The 22910-nt window shown below is 68.1% G+C and overlaps 2 protein-coding genes across 9 annotated transcripts in view; one reads left to right on the top strand and one right to left on the bottom strand.

Moving 5' to 3' along the window:
* ADCY6 (adenylate cyclase 6) overlaps positions 1-9067 on the bottom strand; it is a 25212-nt gene extending 16145 nt beyond the window's left edge. The window contains 8 exon segments of the mRNA XM_085212446.1: positions 31-172; positions 254-412; positions 510-637; positions 1981-2092; positions 2181-2302; positions 4429-4578; positions 6482-7220; positions 8767-9067. Coding sequence (XP_085068572.1) covers positions 31-172; positions 254-412; positions 510-637; positions 1981-2092; positions 2181-2302; positions 4429-4578; positions 6482-7219 — 1551 coding nt within the window. The 5' untranslated portion in view covers position 7220; positions 8767-9067.
* Positions 7217-22849, top strand: CACNB3 (calcium voltage-gated channel auxiliary subunit beta 3). 8 transcript variants are annotated; one of them, XM_085212449.1, is made up of 15 exons: positions 7217-8536; positions 10681-10773; positions 13120-13261; positions 14259-14375; positions 14464-14586; positions 15602-15717; positions 15815-15879; positions 15965-15984; positions 16194-16274; positions 16411-16469; positions 17756-17865; positions 17977-18128; positions 19227-19322; positions 19430-19579; positions 21639-22849. In XM_085212449.1, the coding sequence occupies exons 1-15, from the start codon at positions 8163-8165 to the stop codon at positions 21948-21950; spliced, it is 2010 nt and encodes a 669-aa protein (XP_085068575.1). In that variant the 5' UTR covers positions 7217-8162; the 3' UTR covers positions 21951-22849. The 8 variants fall into 8 exon arrangements, with proteins under 8 accessions (XP_085068575.1, XP_085068582.1, XP_085068577.1 ...); XM_085212450.1 differs by lacking the exon at positions 7217-8536 and adding an exon at positions 10268-10541 and having other exon boundaries at positions 16354-16469; XM_085212451.1 differs by lacking the exon at positions 13120-13261 and having other exon boundaries at positions 8297-8536; positions 16354-16469.
* The last annotated feature ends 61 nt before the right edge of the window (positions 22850-22910 follow it).

Below are 22910 nucleotides of genomic sequence, written 5' to 3'. Positions count from 1 at the left end.
CCCCGCGCCCCCCTCGCAGCCCGAACTCACGCGCTTCTGGCTGCAGCCCACGATCAGGAAGGTCTCGATGTTGTGCTCCTTCAGGTAGGCGCTGCGCTCCCCGCCGTGCCCCGGCTCCACCTCGTAATCCCCGTTCAGATACTGCAGCGTCGCCCACGTGATGTGGATGCGCCTGCAGATACGGGACCCTATAAAAAACCCCCCCTTCCAGACCCCGAAACGCCGAGCAGCGCGGGGGGGGGCGGCTCCTCACCCCGCTTTGCCTCCCGCTTCCATCTGGTTGGCCAAAGTCACGTCGTTGGACCAGACGTCGAACTGCCACTTGCGCAGCCCCAGCACCCCGCAGTGCACGCGCCCGCTGTGGATCCCCACCCGCATGTTGACGTTCACCCCCGTCACCTCGCGCACCAACCTGGGGGCGAGGAGGGGGGGGGGGGGGGGTCACACGGCCTGGTCGCACCCCGGGGATGCGTCCCCCCCCCCCCCCCAACCAGCCCCACAACGCTCACGAAATGGCCTCGATCATGTCCACCCCCATCTCCACGCAGCAGTGTGCGTGGTCGCCCCGCGCCTCCGGCAGCCCCGACACGCAGTAGTAGCAGTCGCCCAGGATCTTGATGCGCAGGCAGTGGTTCTCCTGGGGGGTGGGGTGGATACGGGGGGGGGGGGGGGTCAGGGGGTCTCCCATCGCCCCTGCGTTCCCACCGTCCCCGGGTCCCCACTGTCCCTGGGCTCCCATCACCTCTGCCCGGCTCCCCATGGTCCCCATCCAGCCCACAGGTCCCCACTCCCCATTATCCCCACCATTCCCACTGCCCCCAGGTCCCCATTGCCCCCACCGTTCCCATTATCCCCACCATTCCCACTGCCCCCAGGTCCCCAGTGTCCCCACCACTCCCCACTGTCCCCACCATTCCCACTGCCCCCAGGTCCCCAGTGTCCCCACCATCCCCGGGTCCCCATTGTCCCAGGGCTCCCATCACCATCCCCGGCTCCCCACTGTCCCCATCCAGCCCACAGGTCCCCTGTAGGGACTGCCCCATTATCCCCACCATTCCCACCGCCCCCAGGTCCCCAGTGTCCCCAATATCCCCAGGTCCTTGCTGTCCCTGGGCTCCCATCACCATCCCCGGGTCCCCACTGTCCCTGGGCTCCCATCACCTCTGCCCGGCTCCCCACGGACCCCATCCAGCCCACAGGTCCCCACTGCCCCATTATCCCCACCATTCCCACTGCCCCCAGGTCCCCACTGTCCCCACCATCCCCAGGTCCCCATTGTCCCAGGGCTCCCATCACCTCTGCCCAACTCCCCATGGTCCCCATCCAGCCCACAGGTCCCCACTACCCCACTGTTCCCATTATCCCCACCATTCCCACTGCCCCCAGGTCCCCAGTGTCCCCTCCGCCCCCAGGTCCCCATTGTCCCCACCATCTCCGGGTCCCCACTGTCCCAGGGCTCCCATCACCTCTGCCCAACTCCCCACGGACCCCATCCAGCCCACAGGCCCCCATTGTCCCCACTGCTCCCATTGTCCCCACCATCCCTCATTGCCCCCCACGCTCCCACCATCCCCAGGTCCCCATTGTCCCTGTGCCCCCACCACCCCCATTGTCCCCACCTCCCCATTGTCCCCACCATCCCCATCACCCCCAACTTCCCCATTGGCCCTATTAGCCCCACATCATTCCCATCACCCCAATGCCTCCAGATCCCAGTTGTCCCCACCGTTCCACTGTCCCAAGGTCCCCTCTGTCCCCATCATCCCCCCCATCCCCACTGCCCCCACCATCCCCTTTGTCCCCCCCCACCCCACAGGTCCCCACCGTCCCCAGATCCCCCATCATCCCCACCATCTCCAACCCCACCCCAACCTCCTCTCCGTCACCATCACCTCCTGATGTCCCAACCGCCCCCCCCCCCCCGGCCCCCACCATCCCCGTTGCCCCCACTGCCCCCCATGTCCCCACATCCCCACCCACCGCCGCCAGCTTGTCGAATCGTGCGAAGAGTTCGTTGAGCGTCATCACCAATTCCTGGGCCGTGCATTGGGACGCCAGACTGGTGAAGCCCTCGATGTCAGCAAAGAGGATGCTGCAGGGGGAGGAAGGCCATGGGGTGGGGACACGGGGTGACATCACCATGGGACCCCCCCCCGGACCCCTCCCCCATCCCGCAGTACCTGACGTTGTCGTGCTTCTGGATGTAGATCTTGTGGAACATCATGTCCTCCTTCTTGGTGTTGATGTCCTCCTTCATCTCCATGGCCACGTGTTGGGGCAGCACCGACAGCAGCAGCCGCTCCTGCGCCCCACAGCCCATCGCCCACCGTCCCTCCATCATCACCTCCCCTTGGGGGTCCCCACTGTCCCCAGGTCCCCATTGTCCCCACCAGGTCCCCATGGTCCCCTCACATCCCCACCATCTCCGCCATCCCCATGGGCCCTGGCTTCCCAAGCGTCCCCACCACCACCCCATCACCCACGGTCCTTCCATCACCACCACCCCTCAGGGGTCCCCACCGTCCCCAGGTCCCCATTGTCCCCTCACATCCCCACCACCCCCATGGCCTCTGGGTCTCCAACCATCCCCACCACCACCCCATCACCCACGGTCCCTCCATCACCACCACCCCTCGGGGTCTCCACCACCTCCATCATCCCCAGGTCCCCACTGTCTCCCAGTCCCCATCATCTGCTGTCCCCTTGCGTCCCTCCTGTCCCCACCACCTCCACTGACCCCATGGTCCCTGGGTCTCCACCCATCTCTACCACCCCACCACCCCTGGTCCCTCCATCACCACCACCCCTTGAGGGTCCCCACCGTCCCCAGGTCCCCATTGTCCCCTCCAGGTCCCCACCACCCCCATGGCCTCTGGGTCTCCAACCGTCCCCACAACCACCCCATCACCCACAGTCCTTCCATCACCACCACCCCTTGAGGGTCCTCACCGTCCCCAGGTCCCCATTGTCCCCTCACATCCCCACCACCCCCATGGCCTCTGGGTCTCCAACCGTCCCCACAACCACCCCATCACCCACGGTCCTTCCATCACCACCACCCCTTGGGGTCCCCACCGTCCCCAGGTCCCCATTGTCCCCTCACATCCCCACCACCCCCATGGCCTCTGGGTCTCCAACCGTCCCCACAACCACCCCATCACCCACGGTCCTTCCATCACCACCACCCCTTGGGGTCCCCACCGTCCCCAGGTCCCCATTGTCCCTCCACATCCCCACCACCCCCATGGCCTCTGGGTCTCCAACCGTCCCCACAACCACCCCATCACCCATGGCCTCTCCATCACCACCACCCCTTGAGGGTCCCCACCGTCCCCAGGTCCCCATTGTCCCCTCCAGGTCCCCACCACCCCCATGGCCTCTGGGTCTCCAACCGTCCCCACAACCACCCCATCACCCACGGTCCTTCCATCACCACCACCCCTTGGGGGTCTCCACCACCTCCATCATCCCCAGGTCCGCACTGTCTCCCAGTTCCCATCATCTGCTGTCCCCCTACGTCCCTCCTGTCCCCACCACCTCCACTGACCCCGTGGCCCCTGGGTCTCCACCCATCTCTACCACCCCACCACCCCTTGAGGGTCCCCACCGTCCCCAGGTCCCCATTGTCCCCTCCAGGTCCCCACCACCCCCATGGCCTCTGGGTCTCCAACCGTCCCCACAACCACCCCATCACCCATGGTCCTTCCATCACCACCACCCCTTGAGGGTCCCCACCGTCCCCAGGTCCCCATTGTCCCCTCACATCCCCACCACCCCCATGGCCTCTGGGTCTCCAACCATCCCCACAACCACCCCATCACCCACGGTCCTTCCATCACCACCACCCCTTGAAGGTCCCCACCGTCCCCAGGTCCCCATTGTCCCCTCACATCCCCACCACCCCCATGGCCTCTGGGTCTCCAACCATCCCCACCACCACCCCACCACCCATGGTCCTTCCATCACCACCACCCCTTGAGGGTCCCCACCGTCCCCAGGTCCCCATTGTCCCCTCACATCCCCACCACCCCCATGGCCTCTGGGTCTCCAACCGTCCCCACAACCACCCCATCACCCACGGTCCTTCCATCACCACCACCCCTTGAGGGTCCCCACCGTCCCCAGGTCCCCATTGTCCCCTCACATCCCCACCACCCCCATGGCCTCTGGGTCTCCAACCGTCCCCACAACCACCCCATCACCCACAGCCTCTCCATCACCACCACCCCTTGAGGGTCCCCACCGTCCCCAGGTCCCCATTGTCCCCTCACATCCCCACCACCCCCATGGCCTCTGGGTCTCCAACCGTCCCCACAACCACCCCACCACCCATGGCCTCTCCATCACCACCACCCCTCAGGGGTCCCCACCATCCCCAGGTCCCCCCCACCCCCCCGTGTCCCCCAACACCCCCCCCGTGCCCCCCACCTGCTGCCGGTTCTCCCTCTGGAGGTGCAGCCGTGCCTGGATGTACCCGCGGGTCTCCTGGAAGGCTTTACGTTGTGCCACCTCCGCAGGGTAATGGGTGCAGACCCCCACCACGTTGGTGCAGAGGAAGATGAGGGCATTGGCGCTGAGCTGGGGACAGCAGCACCGTCAGCACTGCCACCTGGACCCCCCCACCTCAATCCCCTACACCCCAAAACCCCCACACCCCAAAGCCTGGGTCCGGTGGGGAGGGGGCTGCAGGGGGTTAAGGACAGGGAATTGAGGGGATGCAGGGATTGGGGCATTCAGTGTGGGGGGATGTGGGGCACATGGAGGTAGGGGGAACCACGTGGACACCTCCAGCCCCACGGCTTGGCAATGCCACCTCTGTGCCCTGCACCCCAAAGCCCTGAGTTCACAGTGGGGGGCTGCAGGGGGGGGGGTATGGGGTAGGGATGGGGAGGATGGGAAATCCAGTGGGGGGAGACAGAGGGGGTTTGGGAATGGGGGAAAACAGAATGGGAGACATGGAGGTGGGGGGGACACGGGGGGTGCAGAGGTCCCAGTGAAGGATGATGTGGGGGAGGGGGGAAATGAGGGCAAGAGGGGACATGGGGGGACAGAGATGTGGGGACACGGAGATGTGGGGACACGGAGATGTGGGGCCCTCCGGAAGCAGCGATGGCTGCAGAGGGAGCACTGCGGTTTCCTCCATCCCCATCCTTTGGGATCACAGCCAGGGTAATTTATAGGGCTGGAGGAGGGAGGAGCACCCCCAGCATCCCGGCCCCACTGCCAGCCCCATAGGGTCGCCCCGTTGGAGTTGTGCCCTCTGACCCAGATGGGCTCAGATCCCCCGTAGCGCCGCATTTCTCCACCCCAACCCCACGGGGGTCCCCATGGTGGCCCGTCCCCACGCAGCCAAGTGGGACAAACCGTGGAGGGGGGACATAGGAATGTATGGCCTTGGGGACAATGCGGCACCGAGGGCAGAAGGAGGCTTGGAGACCCCCCCCCCCCCCCAATCCTCGGCCCCACAACGGTGGCTTTGTGGCTGCGCCCCCCCCCACCAGACCCACAATGGGGGGTTTGTGTGCAGCCCCATAGCCAGTGGGGCCCAGAGCTGCAGCCATTGTGAAAGGGGGTAAAGGGGGAGGCAGACGGGGAGTTGCCCTTCCCCCCACCCTGCTCCTCCCCACACCCACCCCCTCACACCCCTTTTCCCATCCCTGCCCCCCTACAGCCCCCAGCTCCCCCATAACTCCCCTCTGCCCCATCCCTACCCCCCCAATCCCCCGCTCCACCCCATCCCTGTCCATCCAGAACCCCATAACCCCCTTCCCCCCCACGCCCCCACATCCCCACCCCCACATTCACAGCCCCACACCCCACCCTGCTCCCCCATAACCTCCTCTCCCCACCCCTGCCTTCCCATATTACACCACCTCCACCCTAATCCTGCCCCCCCCGACCCCCATATACACCCCACCGCCCCCCCACACCCCTTATAACCCCGCCTCCCGTAACCCCGCCCCTTACAGACCCGCCCCCTTACAGACCCGCCCCATCGCCTCACTCCCTCCAATAACATCGCCCCCCGCCTCCCATAGCCCCGCCCCTCATATAGCCCCGCCCAATAGCCCCGCCCCCTGGCCCCGCCTCCTCCCGTAGCCCCGCCCCTTATTCTCGGTCCCTCCGATAACCCCGCCCCCATCACCCCTAGCCCCGCCCTTCGCATGGCCCCGCCCCATGGCCTCTCTTCTCCTATAACCTCGCTCCTTCCTGTAGCCACACCCCTCCCGTAGCCCCGCCCCCAATCGTACCGCTCCAATAATCTCACCGCCCACCTCTCCTAGCCCCGCCCCCTCCACCTCTCCCCAATAACCACGCCCCTTGCTCCCGCCCCTCCCTTAGCCCCGCCCTCCTTCGCTCCCTCCCTCCAGTAACCTCACCCGTTAGCCCCGCCCCCTCCTTTAGTCCCGCCTCTTCGCCTCTCTCCTCCAATAACCTCACCGCCCTTAGCCCCGCCCCCTCCTTTAGCCCCCCCCCCTACCTGCCGCCACAGCAGCGGCTCCTCCCCGCACAGATGCCACGTGACCCCGAGATGCAGCACGGCCAGCAGCGCTCCGGCCAGCACGGCAGCGCGCATGCGCACCGGCAGCAAGGCGTAACGCGCGTAGATCCCGAAGACGCTCCACCAAACTCCTTCCGCCGCCCCGCGCGGGGCCACCGCGGCCGCTCCGAGCAGCGGCACCGCCGCCAGCAGCCCCAGAGCCGCGTAACTCAGCGCCCGCACCGCCTCCCTCGGGAACGCTCCTCTCCCGCACAGCACCGCCATGGCCGCCGCCAGCACCGCCGCGGCGCTCAGCGCCGCCACCACCGCCGCTCGCGGGGCTCCGGGAGCGCAGTGCAGGAGGAGCAGCAGAGCGCAGAGCAGAGCCTGCAATCCCAGCAGCACCGCCAGGCGGCGCCGGTTGAGCTGAGCGAAGTAACGCTGGTAGAGCCGCTCCAGCTTGGCGGAAGGGAAACGGCGGGAGCGGAACAGGCGCAAAACGCGGCGCAGCGCCGGGCGGCGGGAACGGCGAGGCGGGGGCGGCTGCGGGCCGGCGTCCGCCGAGCCGTCGTCGTCCGGGCGCTGAGGTCCCGCATCGCGCCGTCGCTCCGGGTCCGCGTCTCCGCTGCGGCCGCAGCGCGGGGCGGGGCGGGGCGGAGCCTTGGGGCCGTTGCGGTCCCCCCACGCCGTCTTCCGTTCGTCCACTTTGGGGACCAGGAGGGCGCTGAACCACGACATGCTGTGGGATGGGGGCGCACGAAGAGCCCCCCGAGCCGTCAGCGCCTCCGTGGGGGCTGAGCGCAGATGGGCGCTGAACCCACATGGAGAGCTGAGCCCAAATGGGGTCCCGTGCTGCTCACCCACCCCGAAGCCCCCCGACCCATCAGTGCCCAATGGGGTCTGAGCTCAAATGGGGACCCAAACCCAAACGGAGACCTGAGCCTAAATGGGGTCCTACAACGCTCACCCACCCCGAAGCCCCCCGACCCATCAGCGCTCAAATGGAGACCTGAGCCTAAATGGGGGTTGAGCCCAAATGGGGTCCCTGGGGTGCTCACCTCCCCCAGAGCCCCCCGACCCATCAGCACCCTTGTGGGGTCTGCACTGCATGGGGGCTGAGCCCAAATGGGGTCTAAATCCTAATGGAGACCTGAGCTCAAACGGGGTCCCGTGGTGCTCACCCACCCCAGAGCCCCCCGCCCCACCGGCACCCCTATGGGATCTGCACTACGTGGAGGCTGAGCCCAAATGGGGTCCCCCGGTTCTCGTGCAGCCCAGCCCCCCCATCCCATCAAATGGGATCAGCACCCAAACGGGGCTCTGCACCCACACGGGGTCAGCACCCAAACAGCTCTGAGCACAAATGGGGGCTGAACCCAAACAGGATCCCACAGTGCTCACCCAACCCGACCCCCCCCCCAGCCCACCCCATCAGAACCCAAATGGGGCTCCGCACCCCAACAGGACCGGCACCCAGATGGGCTCTGAACCCCAATGCAGCCCCGCAGTGCTCGCCCGCCCCAAAGCCCCCCCATCCCATTAATCCGCAAATGGGGTCCGCACTCAGACACGGTCGGCACCCAAATGGGGGTCCACCCCGAATAGGTGCTCACCCGGCGCCCAAACGGGGGTCCTGTGGCAGCACCCCCCCCCCCCCCCCCCAAATCCCATCAGCACCCAAATGGGGTCCGAACCCAATCGGGGTCCGCAGTGCAACGCGGTTCGGATGGGGTCGGCACCCAAAGGGGTCCCGCAGCGCTCACCCCCCGACCCCCCCCCCCCCATCCGCACCCATAGGGGTTCAGTGCCCCAAAAGGGTCCCGCGGCGCCGCCCCCCCCCGCGCCCCTCCGCCCCACCGCGGCCCTCCCGGACCCGCACCGCCGGTTCGGCGATTCCCGGCCCCGCAAACAGTGGCGGTGCGGAGCGCGATGCCGCCGTCGGTTCCCGGTCCGGGTCCCGGTTCGGGGCCGCACCGCCCGTCCCGCACCTCCCGCCGCTTCGCGCGTCCCCAGAGGGCTCCGGGAGCGCCGGGACAACACCGACGGGACACGTCGGTACCGGACCGGGAGGGCGGGGGGGTGGAAACGGCACCGGGGGGGCACAGCGGTACCGGAAAGAGCCCCTCCCGCAACGCCCCGAGCCCCGCGCCCGGCCCTAAAGCCGCCGCTCCCCGCCCGGTGCCGACCGCCGGTACCGCACCGCGCGCGGCCCTTCCACCGCTCCCCCCGCCCCCAGTGCCGACCCCCGGTACCGACACCCCCCTCACGCCAAGCCCCGCACTCACCTCCGGCCCCGCACGGCCCCTCTGCTACGCGGCCATCCGCCCCATCGCGCTCCCCATCGCCGGTCCCGGTCCGCCCGCACCGCCCCGCACCGCCCTCCGCCCGGATCCTCTCCCGGGCGCTCCCGGTCGCGGCCTTAAAGGCGCAGCGGCGGTGCGGTGCGGTGCGGCCCGGTCCGACGCGGGGGGGTCCGGTGCCGCGGGGGAGGCGCGGGCGGAGCGCTCGGTGCGGGCACACGCGCGGGAGTGACATGGCGGGGACACGGGGACACGCGCGGCCCTTTGTGCGCGGCCCCGACCCCCCCCTCAATCCGGGGACGCCCCCCTCCCCCCCTCCCCCCCCCCGTCCTTTTCCACGCACCCTCGTGCACGCGCATCCCTTTGCACACCCGTCCTTGCACACGCACGCGGCTCGGTGCACACGCGCGGCTCTTGCACGCGCGCCTCGCACCCCCCCCCCCCCCCCCGTGCATTCACAGACCTCTATGTGCTCCCCACGCCCCCCCCCCCCCGGTGACCCTCCCCACCCCATGGGGGTCTCGGCCCCCCCCCCCCCCCCCATAGCACAGCGTAGGGCCCCTCCCCCCTCCCCCAGCCCCCCCGCGGCTCGGCCCCGGGGAGCGCTGATTAATCATTAATTAACGCCGCTCCGCGCGGAAGTGCCACCGCAGCGCTGGAGGGGGGGTTGGGGGGGGGTGTCACCGTGTCCCCGCGGGGCCACCGCTGCCCCATAGAGGAACGTGTGGGGTTGTCCCATGGGGGGGGGGGGGGGAGCCGGATCCCACTGGACCCAAATCCCATGGGGGTCTTTGGGCTGACCCTGACCCGAGGGGGTCCCTGGGACGGATCCTATGGGGGTCCTTGGGATGGACTCTGACCCTATGGGGGTCTCTGGGCGACCCCAAATCCTACGAGGTTGTCTGTGAAATGGACCCTATGGGGCTTCCTGGGATGGACCCTACGGGGGGTCTTTGGGATGGGCCTTATGGGGGTCTCTGTGCAGACCCTGACCCTACGGGGGTCCCCGGGATGGACCTGGACTCTATGGGGGGTCCTTGGTTAAACTCTGACCCTCCGGGGGTCTTTGGGATGGACCTGGACTGTGTGGGGGTCTGTGGGTGGACCCTAATTCTAGGGGGTCCCTATGGGGGTCTCTGGGTTGACTCGGACCCCAATGGGAGGGATCCTAACCCTATGGGGGTCTCGGGCTGGACCCTGACCCCCCGGCGGTCCCCGGGATGGACCTGGACTCTATGGGGGGGTCCTTGCTTAAACTCTGACCTTCTGGGGGTCTTCAGGATTGACCTAAACTCTATGGGGGTCTGTGGGTGGACTCTGACGCTGTAGGGGGTCTTTGGGACGGCCATTATGGGGGTCCCTGGGTGGGCACTGATCCTATGGGGGGGGGTCCGTGGGCCGAATCCCGACCCCCTGTCAGGGTCCCAAATTACGGCAGTGCGGGGCCGGTCCTAACAGGGATGGGGGGGGGGGGGGTGACCCCCCAGCGCAGGGAACGGGGAGATGGGGGGGGGGGTACGGACACGGACACGCGTGGGCGCGGGGGGGGGGGCGGGGGCGGGGACGCTCGGGACGCCCCCGGCGGCCCCGTGTGATGCCGTGCGCGGTGATAACGGCGGCGGCGGCGGTTCGGCCCTTCCCCGGCGGAGCGCCGCGGTCCGGTTCCGGGGGCGGGGGGGATCCGCCGGGAGGTACCGCCGGTACCGCCGCCCCCGGGGATGTCCGCTCCGACGCAGCCTTCCTCTCCCGGTTCGTTCCAGGTGAGCGGGGCCGGTTCGGTTCGGGTCGGTGAGGAATGAGGGGGGAGGGGAGCGCAGCAGCGCCGGGAGCCGCCCCGCACGGAACGGCCCGGTACCACCCGGTGCCGCCCGGTGCTCACGGCCCCCCCCCGCCCCGCAGAGCCCCCGCAGGATCCCGAAACGGAAAAGCCGCTTCAAACGCTCCGACGGCAGCACTTCGTCCGACACCACGTCCAGCGTCCTCCGGCGGCAGGTGAGCGGAACCGGCACCGGGAAACGGCACCGAGCATCACCGGGTACGGGTTCCGGGAACTGGGAAACGGGAACCCGAAACCGGGCATCAGCACCGGGAAGCGGGAACGCAAATCGGGGGTTACCGGGTACCGGCACCGCGAACAGGAGCCGGGTGTTGTTGGGTACCGCCGGGCATCACCGGCACCGGGAGCCCCACCGGGCACATCACGGAGCTCCCTGCCCCCCCACAGGCGCCGCTCAGCACCAGAAGGACCCCCCCACACCCACACACACACACACACACCCGGTACCGGAGCTGGGAACGGACCCCGCTCTCCGGTACCGCCGCAGCGGCCGCTCCGCACCGCTCAGCGGGGAGCGCTGCGTCAGAGCGCACCGGGAGCGGCACTGCGGCGCGGGGGGGAGCAATGAGAACCGGGGGGTGGGAGGTGGGGGGGAGGGGGATTCCGTGCGCCGCTCCTCCCGCTCCGGTAACGGCACCGCCGTCATCTCCGGGACCGGGGAGCACCGGAGGGGGGGGGGGGGGTTATGTGCCCCCCACCCCCCCCACGCTCGGTGCTCCCGATCCCATCGTTGTGCTTTCAGCACCGCGGAGAGCTCCCGCCGCCCCCCCCCCCCGGTACCGGTTCCCCCCCCCCTCACCCAAATAACCCCGTTATACCGAGCGGTGCCCTCCCCCCCCCCCCCCCCGTTGCAGCCCTCAATAGGGCCGGTGCTCCCCCCCATAGGAGCGGTATAACGGGGGGAGGGGGGGGGGGGGGGGGGGGGGGGGGGGGGGAGGGCCGGTCCCGGTCCCATGGGGCGGTGGGGGGGGAGGTTAAAGGGGGGGGGGGGGTGGCGGTGCGGGGGGGGGTGGGTGCGGCTCCGGCCCCGTTATACCGCGCTGTGCCGCTTCGGGACCGGACGGGGCCGCCGCGTCGGAGCATGGAGGTATTTCATCCCCCCCCCCCCCCCCCACCCGGGACCCCCCCGGTATAACGATCTGCAAGGGGGGGCGGGGGGGTTACGGCCCTTCCTCCAAGCCTTGGGCCTCCCCGAAACGTTGGGATTTGCCGCCCCCCCCCCCCGCACAGAGACCCTCCGGTATGGGGGGGGGGAGGGGGGGTCCGCGGGTGGGGGAGGACACCGATAAAAGGCTTCGGGGGGGGGAGGGGGGGGCAGAACCCCTCCTCCAACCCCTCTCCTCCCACCCCCAGATGGGATTTGCCCCTTCCGCGCTTTGCTAAAAGCCCCCCCATTTTTGGGGGGGAGGCGGGGGTGGGGGGGGGTCGCACATCTCGGGGAAAAAGGGGAAAATCGAGGTCCCCCCCCCCCAATTTCCAGCTCCGGTGCTGCGGGGGCGGCGGCTCCGCGCTGCCCGGGGGGGGGGCGGGCGGGGAGGGGCGGTGGGAGGGGCGGGGAGGGGCGGACGAGGCCGAACGCAGCCGAACCGGAGCCGGAGCCGGAGCGGTACCGGTACCGGCGGTGGGAGCGGGGGGGGGGAGATTCGGTTCGGTTCGTCCCGTCTATGTCGTTTTCTGACTCCAGCGCGACGTTCCTATTGCACGAGGTACCGCCGGTACCGGGGGGGGGGGGCGGTCATACCGGGGGTGTTATTGGGGGGGGGGGAGGGGGGGTTATGGGGCGGTGTGACAACGCGGGGGGGTCACGCTGTGGAGGGTCGGGCCGCCCCCAGACCCTTTGTTAACCTTATATGTGGGGCGGGGGGGGCGGCGTACGTGGGTTATACGTGGGGGGGCGGGGGGGGGGGTGTATATATATGGGGGGGGGCTGTGCTGGGAGAGCCCCATTGCTGCCGGGGGGGGGTGATGCTGCGATGCCTGCAGGGCCTGAAGTGCTTTGGGGGGGGGGGGGGGGGGTATAAATATTTCGCTGCAGCTCCTGCACTGGACACAGTGGGGAGTGGTTAAAATTGGGGGGGGGGGCATTGGAGGGGCAGCGCAATGACCCCACATCATTACGGGGGGGGGCACTGGGGTCACTGTAGTGACCCTGAGTCGGTGGGGGGGGGGCGTGGTGACCCCATCTTCGTTGGGGGGGGGCACTGGGGGTGGGTTTGGTGTCATCCTACATCATTTGGGGGGGGATCGGGGGTCACCACGGTGACCCCATTTATTATATGGGGGGGGGGGGAAGGTTCTGCTCCCCCCCATCCCAAACCTGTGGGGCTGCGGGTGCCCCCCCCCCCGGGATGGTGGTGACCCCAAAGCAGTGGGGACAGCGGCACTGGGGGGCTCCATGGGTGACCCCAAAATGAGCACAGACTCTCCGGGGGGGGGGGGGGGGGGGAGAAAACGGGGGGGGGGCACATCCCCACATCCCAATGATGCCCCCACACCCCCAGGATGCCCCCATCTCCCTCTGAGGTCCCCATGATGTCCCCATACGGCGTCCATCCCATCCCCTGCCTCCATCACGTCCCCACCTCCCGAGGATGTCACTGCCGTCCCGTGTCCCCACCATGTCCCCACATCCCCAACCCTATGGTAACTCCATGATGTCTCCATGTCCCCAACCCCAAAACGTCCCCAAGATGTCCCCCACAGCCCTGGGACGTCCCCATCCCCATGATATCCCCACAACGTCCCCAAGATGTCCCCGACCCCATGATAACCCCATCATGGCCCCATGTCCCCATCCCCAACCCCACGACGTCCCCAAGATGTCCCCAACCCCACGACGTCCCCACCATGTCCCCACATCCCCAACCCTATGGTAACTCCATGATGTCTCCATGTCCCCAATCCCAAAACGTCCCCAAGATGTCCCCACAGCCCTGGGACGTCCCCATCCCCATGACAACCCCACGATGCCCCCAAAATGTCCCCATGTCCCTGCGATCTCCCCATCCCTATGATGTCCCCACAGCCCTGGGACGTCCCCAACCCCATGATATCCCCACGACGTCCCCAAGATGTCCCCAACCCCACAATGTCCCCAAGATGTCCCCAACCCCATGATAACCCCATCATGGCCCCATGTCCCCAACCTCACAACGTCCCCATCATGGCCCCATGTCCCCCAACCCCATGACGTCCCCATCAGGCCCCATGTCCCCATCCCCAACCCCACAACGTCCCCAAGATGTCCCCAACCCTATGATAACCCCATCATGGCCCCATGTCCCCAACCCCACGACGTCCCCAAGATGTCCCCAACCCCACAACGTCCCCAAGATGTCCCCAACCCCATGATAACCCCATCATGGCCCCATGTCCCCATCCCCAACCCCACAACATCCCCAAGATGTCCCCAACCCCACGACGTCCCCAAGATGTCCCCAACCCCATGATAACCCCATCATGGCCCCATGTCCCCATCCCCAACCCCACGACTCCCCCACATCCCAACGTCCCCATACCCCCACCGCCCCACATTGCCCCCCTACCCCAATCCCATCCCATCCCTACGACGCCCCACTGCCCCGCACCGCGTCCCCCTGACCCCTGGGGGTCCCCCCCACGCCCCCCCCCACATTTTTAGGGCTCGGCCGATTCCTACACCAGCCGCCCCTCTCTGGATTCGGACGCGTCCCTGGAGGAGGACCGTGAGCGGCGCGAGGGGCAGAGCCGCGCTCAGCAGCAGCTCGAGAGAGCCAAGGTACGGCCCTATGGGACCCCATCCCTCTATGGGGCACTTATAGGGCGCTTATGGGGTGCTGCTGACCCCCCCCCCCCTCCCCCCACAGCACAAACCCGTCGCCTTCGCCGTGCGCACCAATGTCAGCTACTGCGGAGCGCTGGATGAGGAGTGCCCGCTGCAGGGGGCGGCAATTAACTTCGAGGCCAAAGATTTCCTGCACATTAAAGAGGTAAAGGTGGGGCGGGGGGGGGGGGGGGGGGCGACAGGGGGTGTGGGGACCCCCCCCCTCCATTCATAAAGTAGTTTGTGAGGATGGGGGGGGGTGGGGGGGTGGTCGCAGGGATGGGGTTCGCTCTCCTCGTGCGCTTGTGGGGGGGGGGGTGTGGAGTTGTGGGGTGGGGGGGGGACAAACGGCTGTGGGGGGGGGCAGCTGGTTGTGGGGATGGAAAATGGGACCCCCCCTCCCCCCCCCTCCACTCGTAAAGTAGTTTGTGAGGATGGGGGGGTGGGGGTGGGGGTGGTCGCGGGGATGGGGTTCGCTCTCCTCGTGCGCTTGTGGGGGGGGGGTGTGGAGTTGTGGGGTGGGGGGGGGGCAAACGGCTGTGGGGGGGGGCAGCTGGTTGTGGGGATGGAAAATGGGACCCCCCCTCCCCCCCCCCTCCACTCGTAAAGTAGTTTGTGAGGATGGGGGGGTGGGGGTGGGGGTGGGGGTGGTCGCGGGGATGGGGTTCGCTCTCCTCGTGCGCTTGTGGGGGGGGGGTGTGGAGTTGTGGGGTGGGGGGGGACAAACGGCTGTGGGGGGGGCAGCTGGTTGTGGGGATGGAAAATGGGACCCCCCCTCCCCCCCCCTCCACTCGTAAAGTAGTTTGTGAGGATGGGGGGGGGTGGGGGTGGTCGTGGGGATGGGGTTCGCTCTCCTCGTGCGCTTGTGGGGGGGTGGTGTGGAGTTGTGGGGTGGGGGGGGACAAACGGCTGTGGGGGGGTGGGATGGAGGGGGGGGGGGAGTTGGTTGTGGGGATGGAAAATGGGACCCCCCCCTCCCCCATCCACTCGTAAAGGAGTTTGTGAGGATGGGGGGGTGGGGGTGGGGGGTGGTCGCGGGGATGGGGTTCGCTCTCCTCGTGCGCTTGTGGGGGGGGGTGTGGAGTTGTGGGGTGGGGGGGGACAAACGGCTGTGGGGGGGGGGGCAGCTGGTTGTGGGGATGGAAAATGGGACACCCCCCCCCCCAATGATCTCTGTGCAGAAATACAGCAACGATTGGTGGATCGGACGCTTAGTGAAGGAGGGGGGGGACATCGCCTTCATCCCCAGCCCGCAGCGCCTGGAGGCCGTGCGGCTCAAACAGGAGCAGAGAGCGCGGTATGAGGGACCCCCCCCCGCCCCCCCCCGCCCCACAGGACCCCCCCCTCCCCCCCCCTTCCCAGCTCTGTTTCCCACCCCTGTTTTCTCCCCCCAGGAGAGCTGGAAGCGCTCCGGGCGTTGGTGACAGTGGGAGCCGGCGATCACCCCCCCCTTCTTTAGGTGAGGGGGTGGCACTGGGGGGGGGGTGGGGGGGGTCTATGGGGCCGTCACCGACCTCTGCTCCTTCTCTCCTCCCCCCCCAAAGCCAAACAGAAGCAGAAACAGGTGAGATGGGGAGGGGGCTGCGGGGGGGGGGGGGGACGACCCTCTCCTCATGTGGTTGTGGGGGACCCCATGGAATTGTGGGGGCGGGGGGGGGGATCTGGTTGTGGGACTGGGGGTAGTTTTGAGGCTGGGGGGGGGCACCCGGTTGCGGGAGGAGGCGGCTGTGTGGGAGCTGAGGGCACTGACGGCCCCTGTCCCCCCCCCTACAGACGCAGCACATCCCCCCCTACGACGTGGTGCCCTCCATGCGCCCCGTGGTGCTGGTGGGGCCCTCCCTAAAGGGATACGAGGTAATGGGGGGGGGAGAAGAAGGGGCAGGTTGGGGCTGGGCCCCCCCCCCCTCCCATCCCATAACAGATGGGGTGACAGCGGGGTGCCACATGGCTGCCCCCCCCCCGGCGCTGCCATCTGCTCCGCTCACCGCAGGTCACCGACATGATGCAGAAAGCGCTCTTCGATTTCCTCAAGCACAGATTCGACGGCAGGTGGGGGCCCCCCCCGACCCCAACCTTACCCCTAACCCCCCCCCAACACCCACAGACCCCCAACGCCACCCCTGTGCCACCTCTGTGCCCCCAATGTCACCTCTGTGCCACCCCCACACCCCACAGATCCCCAGTGCCACCTCTGTGCCACCTCACAGACCTCCAGGGCCACCCCTGTGCCATCCCCACACTCTACAGACCCCCAATGCCACCTGTGTGCCACCCCGTGGCCCCCACAGACCCCCAATGCCACCTCTGTGCCACCCCTGTGCCCCCACAGACCCCCAGTGCCACCCCTGTGCCAACCCACAGACCCCCAGTGGCACCTCTGTGCCCCTCATGCCACCCCGCAGACCCACAATGCCACTTCTGTGCCACCTCAGAGACCCCCCGTGCCACCTGTGTGCCACCCCGTGGCCCCCACAGACCCCCATTGCCACCCCTGTGCCCCCAATGCCACCCCTGTGCCATTCCCACACCCCACAGACCCCCAGTGCCACCCCACAGACCCTCAGTGCCATCCCTGTGCCATCCCCACACCCCACAGACCCCCAGTGCCACCTCTGTGCCACCCCACAGACCCCCAGTGCCACCTGTGTGCCACCCCGTGGCTCCCACAGACCCCCAGTGCCACCCCTGTGCCATCCCCACACCCCACAGTCCCCCAGTGCCACCCGAGTGCCACCCCTGTGCCCCCACAGACCCCCAGTGCCACCCCTGTGCCAACCCACAGACCCCCAGTGCCACCCCTGTGCCCCCCATGCCACCCCACAGACCCCCAGTGCCACCTCTGTGCCACCCCACAGATGCCCCGTGCCACCTGTGTGCCACCCCATGGCCCCCACAGACCCTCATTGCCACCCCTGTGCCCCCAATGCCACCCCTGTGCCATCCCCACACCCCACAGTCCCCCAGTGCCACCCCACAGACCCCAGTGCCACCCTGTGCCACCCCACAGACCCCAGTGCCACCCCTGTGCCCCCAATGGCCACCCTGTGCCATCCCCACATCCCCCACAGACCCCAGTGCCACCCCTGTGCCACCCCACAGACCCCCAGTGCCACCCCTGTGCCACCCCACAGACCCTCATTGCCACCCCTGTGCCCCCAATGCCACCCCTGTGCCATCCCCACACCCCACAGACCCCCAGCGCCACCCCTGTGCCATCCCCACACCCCAGGGACCCCCCATGCCACCTCTGTGCCACCCCGCAGCCCCCCCCCGATGCCACCTCCCCGCAGTTCCCCCCCCCACACACACACACACCACTGTTCCCACCCCCCCAGGATCTCCATCACCCACATCACCGCCGATCTCTCCTTGGCCAAACGCTCCATCCTCAACAACGTGGGCAAACAGGCTCTCCTCGAACGCTCGGCTGCCCGCTCCACCATCGGTGAGGTGTGGGGTCGGGGGCTGAGGTGGGGGGTGGGGGTCACCCTATGGCTCAGCACCGTCGCCCCCCCCCTCGGACCCTAAAACGTTCCCGTTTATCCCGACCCCGAAGCGGAGGTGCAGAGTGAGATCGAGCGCATCTTCGAGCTGGCCAAATCCCTGCAGCTGGTGGTGCTGGATGCCGACACCATCAACCACCCCGCACAGCTGGCCAAGCCCTCGTTAGCACCCATCATCGTCTACGTCAAAGTGTCCTCCCCCAAGGTGGGGGGGCTGCGTGGGGGGGCTGCCCCACAAACCTGTATCTCATAAAGACCCCACCCCCCCCCCCCCAATCCCTTTGATGTCCCCCCATGGCCCTGAATGTCCCCGTCCCCACGAAACCCCATAAAGTCCTCCAGCCCCACGGTAACCCCATAAAGTCCCCACAGGATCCCACACCCCCAGCCCCACAATAACCCCATAAAGTCCCCCAGCCCCACGGTAACCCCATAATGTCCCCCACCAGCCCCACAATAACCCCAAAAAGTCCCCTATCCCCACGGTAACCCCATAAAGTCCCCCAGCCACACAATAACCCCATAAAGTCCCCAGCCCCACGATAACCCCATAAAGTCCCCACACTGTCCCACACCCCCAGCCCCACAATAACCCCATAAAGTCCCCCATCCCCACGTAAGCCCATAATGTCCCCCACCGCCCACAATAACCCCATAAAGTCCCCCAACCCCACAATAACCCCATAAAGTCCCCCCAAGAATCCCACAACCCCCAACCCCACAGTAACCCCATAAAGTCCCAAGCCCCACAATAACCCCATAAAGTCCCCCAGCCCCACAATAACCCCATAACGTCCCCCAGCCCCACAATAACCCCATAAAGTCCCCCATCCCCACAATAACCCCATAAAGTCCCCCAACCCCACAATAACCCCATAAAGTCCCCCAACCCCACAATAACCCCATAAAGTCCCCCAACCCCACAATAACCCCATAAAGTCCCCCAGCCCCACAATAACCCCATAAAGTCCCCCAACCCCACAATAACCCCATAAAGTCCCCCACCCCACAATAACCCCATAAAGTCCCCCAACCCCACAATAACCCCATAAAGTCCCCCAGCCCCACAATAACCCCATAAAGTCCCCCCCAACCCCACAATAACCCCGCGATGCCACGATCCCCTCTGCGTCCCATTCTGTCCCGCTGCTCATCCCAAAAGGGGCGTTTGTGGGGCACCCCGCCTCCACCCCACAGCCCGACCCCAACTCCGGGTCCCTTTGGGCACCCAAACAAAGGGGGGGGCAGCCCCCCACGCAGCCCCCCCACGCTGCCCCACACGCATTATCCCCCCCCCCCCCAGGTCCTCCAGCGGCTCATCAAATCCCGGGGCAAATCGCAGGTGAAGCACCTCAACGTGCAGATGATGGCAGCAGACAAACTGGTGCAGTGCCCCCCGGTGAGACCCCCCCCCCACCCTGTAAAGCTCGCATCCCCACATCCCGGGGTCCCATATATCCCATATATCCCATATATCCCATATATCCCAAATATCTCCCCCCCCAGGAGCTGTTTGATGTCATCCTGGATGAGAACCAGCTGGAGGACGCCTGCGAGCACCTGGCCGAGTACCTGGAGGTGTACTGGCGTGCCACGCACCACCCACCCCACAGCCCGCACGCCGTGCCCTCCCCCAGCAGCCTCCCAGGGCTACAGGTACCCCCCCGACCCCCCCCACCCCAAAAAGGGGGCAGCCGTGGGGTCCCCGGTGCCACCCCCGCAGCCCCGTCCCTGCATCCTCCCGTCCCCGTGGCCATCCAACCAACGGGTGGCAACGCACCCCCCACACCAGCACCCCCTGTTTAAGGTCCCCCCCCGAGCCCCCCGCCCCAAAAAGGGAGCAGCCGTGGGGTCCCCCCAGCCCCAATTCTACCCTCCCCCCCCCAGGTCCCTATGGGCACCCAAGCAAAAGGCAGCCATGGGGTCCCCAGTGCCACCCCCGCAGCCCCGTCCCTGCATTCCTCCCATCCCCGTGGCCATCCAAGCAACGGGTGGCAACGCACCCCCTGTTTAAAGCCCCCCCCGAGCCCCCCGCCCCAAAAAGGGAGCAGTTGTGGGGTCCTTTGTGCCATCCCCCCAGCCCCAATTCTACCCCCCCCCCTCCTCCCCCTGCCAGGTCCCTATGGGCACCCAACCAAAAGGCAGCCGTGGGGTCCCCGGTGCCACCCCCGCAGCCCCGTCCCTGCGCCCCCCCCATCCCCGTGGCCATCCAACCAACGGGTGGCAACGCACCCCCTGTTTAAGGCCCCCCCCGAGCCCCCGCCCCAAAAAGGGAGCAGCCGTGGGGTCCCCCCAGCCCCAATTCTACCCCCCCCCCCTTCTTCCCTCCCCCAGGTCCCTATGGGCACCCAACCAAAAGGCAGCCGTGGGGTCTCCGGTGCCACCCCCGCAGCCCCGTCCCTGCGTTCCCCCCGTCCCCGTGGCCATCCAAGCAACGGGTGGCAACGCACCCCCTGTTTAAGGCCCCCCCCGAGCCCCCCGCCCCAAAAAGGGAGCAGTTGTGGGGTCCCCCCAGCCCCAATTCTATCCCCCCCCCCCCTCCCCCAGCCAGGTCCCTATGGGCACCCAACCAAAAGGCAGCCGTGGGGTCCCCGGTGCCACCCCCGCAGCCCCGTCCCTGCGCCCCCCCCCGTCCCCGTGGCCATCCAAGCAACGGGTGGCAACGCACCCCCTGTTTAAGGTCCCCCCCAAGCCCCCCGCCCCAAAAAGGGGGCAGCCGTGGGGTCCCCCCAGCCCCAATTCTACCCCCCCCCTCCCTCCCCCCCCCCCAGGTCCCTATGGGCACCCAACCAAAAGGCAGCCGTGGGGTCTCCGGTGCCACCCCCGCAGCCCCGTCCCTGCGCCCCCCCCGTCCCCGTGGCCATCCAACCAACGGGTGGCAATGCACCCCCCACCAGCACCCCCTGTTTAAGGTCCCCCCCGAGCCCCCCGCCCCAAAAAGGGGGCAGTTGTGGGGTCCTTTGTGCATCCCCCAGCCCCAATTCTACCCCCCCCCCCAGGTCCCTATGGGCACCCAACCAAAAGGCAGCCGTGGGGTCCCCGGTGCCACCCCCACAGCCCCACCTCTGCATCCTCCCCCATCCCCACGGGCATCCAACCCAGGGGCAGCCGTGGGGACCCCCACGCTCCCCCCATAACACCACCCCCCCACTGAAGGTACCCCCAGACCCCCCCCCCCATGGAAAAAAGGACAACAGTGGGGTCCCCCAGTGCCATCCCTACAGCCCCATCTCCACCTCCCCGCCCCATCCCTACAGGCATCCAACCGAGGGGCAGCCATGGGGACCCCCGCGCCGCCCCCATCCCACCACCATCCCCCGCCGCAGGGACCCCCAGCCCCCCCCTCCCCCCCCAGCTCCCTTTGAGAAAAACGACAGCGCTGGGGTCCCCCACTGCCACCCCCACTGCCACCCCCACTGCCACCCCCACAGCTCCATCTCTCATCCTCCCCCCTCCCCATGTAGGCATCCAACCAAGGCCCAGCCCTGGGGGCCCCCATCCCACCACCATCCCCCACCGCAGGGACCCCCATATCCCCCCCATTCACCCCCCCCAGCTCCCTACAGGGACAAAATCAGCCACGGCGTCCCCCAGCGCCACCCCCACAACCCCATCCCCGTGTCCCCCCCCCCCCAACCCCTACGGGCATCCAAGCAGGGAGCAACCACGGCTTCCCCCCAGCCCCCCCCCCCCAACCCCTCTCCCCCCCCCCCAGGGCCAGCAGCTGCTGGAGGAGCGGGGTGAGCGCTCCCCCCTGGAGCACGACAGCTTGATGCCATCGGACGAAGCCAGCGACCCCTCCCCCCGTGCCTGGGGGGGTCCGGCCCAGAGGGGCTCCCGGCACCTGGAGGAGGAGGAGGAGGAATACGGGGGTCCCTACCCCGACCTCTACCAACCCCACCGACACCACAACTCGGGGCTGCACGGCCCCCCCTCGGCCCCCACCGCAGCGCAGGAGCGACTCCTGGATCGCGACCCCGATAGGAACTGGCAGCGCAGCCGGCCCTGGGCCAAGGACAGCTATTAGGGGTGGGGATGAGGGGGGGGGGGGGGGCACGGCTGGGACCCGGCCCTGCGGCTCGTCGTGCCCGTGCCCCCCATCCCGGCCCCACACTGGGGGTGCTCAGACAATCTCCCCCTCTTGGGGAACAGCGGCAGCTTCCCGGCACGCCGTCAGCCATAATAAGCACAGGGCGGGGGGGGGGGGGGGGCTGGTGGTTGGGGTCTCCGTCCCCCCCTCCCCGCCCCCCCTGGCTCCGGGTGACCCCAAAGCTGCCCCACGACTTCACCCCCACCTCAGCTTCACCGCATCGCATGCTGCCCCGTTCCCTGCAGCAGAGGGTGCCTCCCCATAGGGCAAGCAGGCGGGGGGGGGGGGCAGCTCCATCACAACCCCCCCCTCCCCCCAACACAAAACATTGCCCTGAGGACGTGGGGGGGGCTGCGCCCACCTCCCGGGGGGGCTCAGGTTGTCCCCTTCCCCTGCATGGGACCCCCAGGAGGAGGGGGCCACGCCACACGCTTCGCTCCGCACCCGTTCCCCATTCACTGGTAGCCAACAGCTCCCTCCTGGGGGGGGGGGGGAGGGGGGGGAGGAAGGAAAGGGGGCAAAGGGGGGGCAGCCAGACCCCATGTGTGGCACTGCCAGACCCCATCTATGGGGCAGCCACCCCACGCCTGCACTCGCTGTCCCCGCCGTCCCCATCCCATCATCACACAGCCCTGTAAATACAGCACCCACCACCCCCAGCCCGGGGCTGCTCCACGTGTTGGGGGGGGTGGGGGGGTCCGTGGGACCCTCTGTGGGGAGCAGCACCCCCCCGGCAGCGGAGGGGAGGGGTGGGAGCCACAGATTTGTTATAATTTTTTTTGTAGAAAGCACTGATTTCCCTGTAAGTTGTTTCAGAAACACGAAAAGTGCTCAGAGTCACTGCGTGTGCAGCTCTGGGGGTTTGGGGGGGGGGACTACAGGATGGGAGGGGGGGGC

This window comes from Meleagris gallopavo, chromosome 31 (assembly GCF_905368555.1).
Source record: "Meleagris gallopavo chromosome 31, MGAL_WU_HG_1.1, whole genome shotgun sequence".
Classification (NCBI taxonomy): Eukaryota; Metazoa; Chordata; class Aves; order Galliformes; family Phasianidae; genus Meleagris; species Meleagris gallopavo.
The sequence above is the reverse complement of the archived record's forward strand: the minus strand, read 5'-3'. Positions and strand labels throughout refer to the sequence as shown.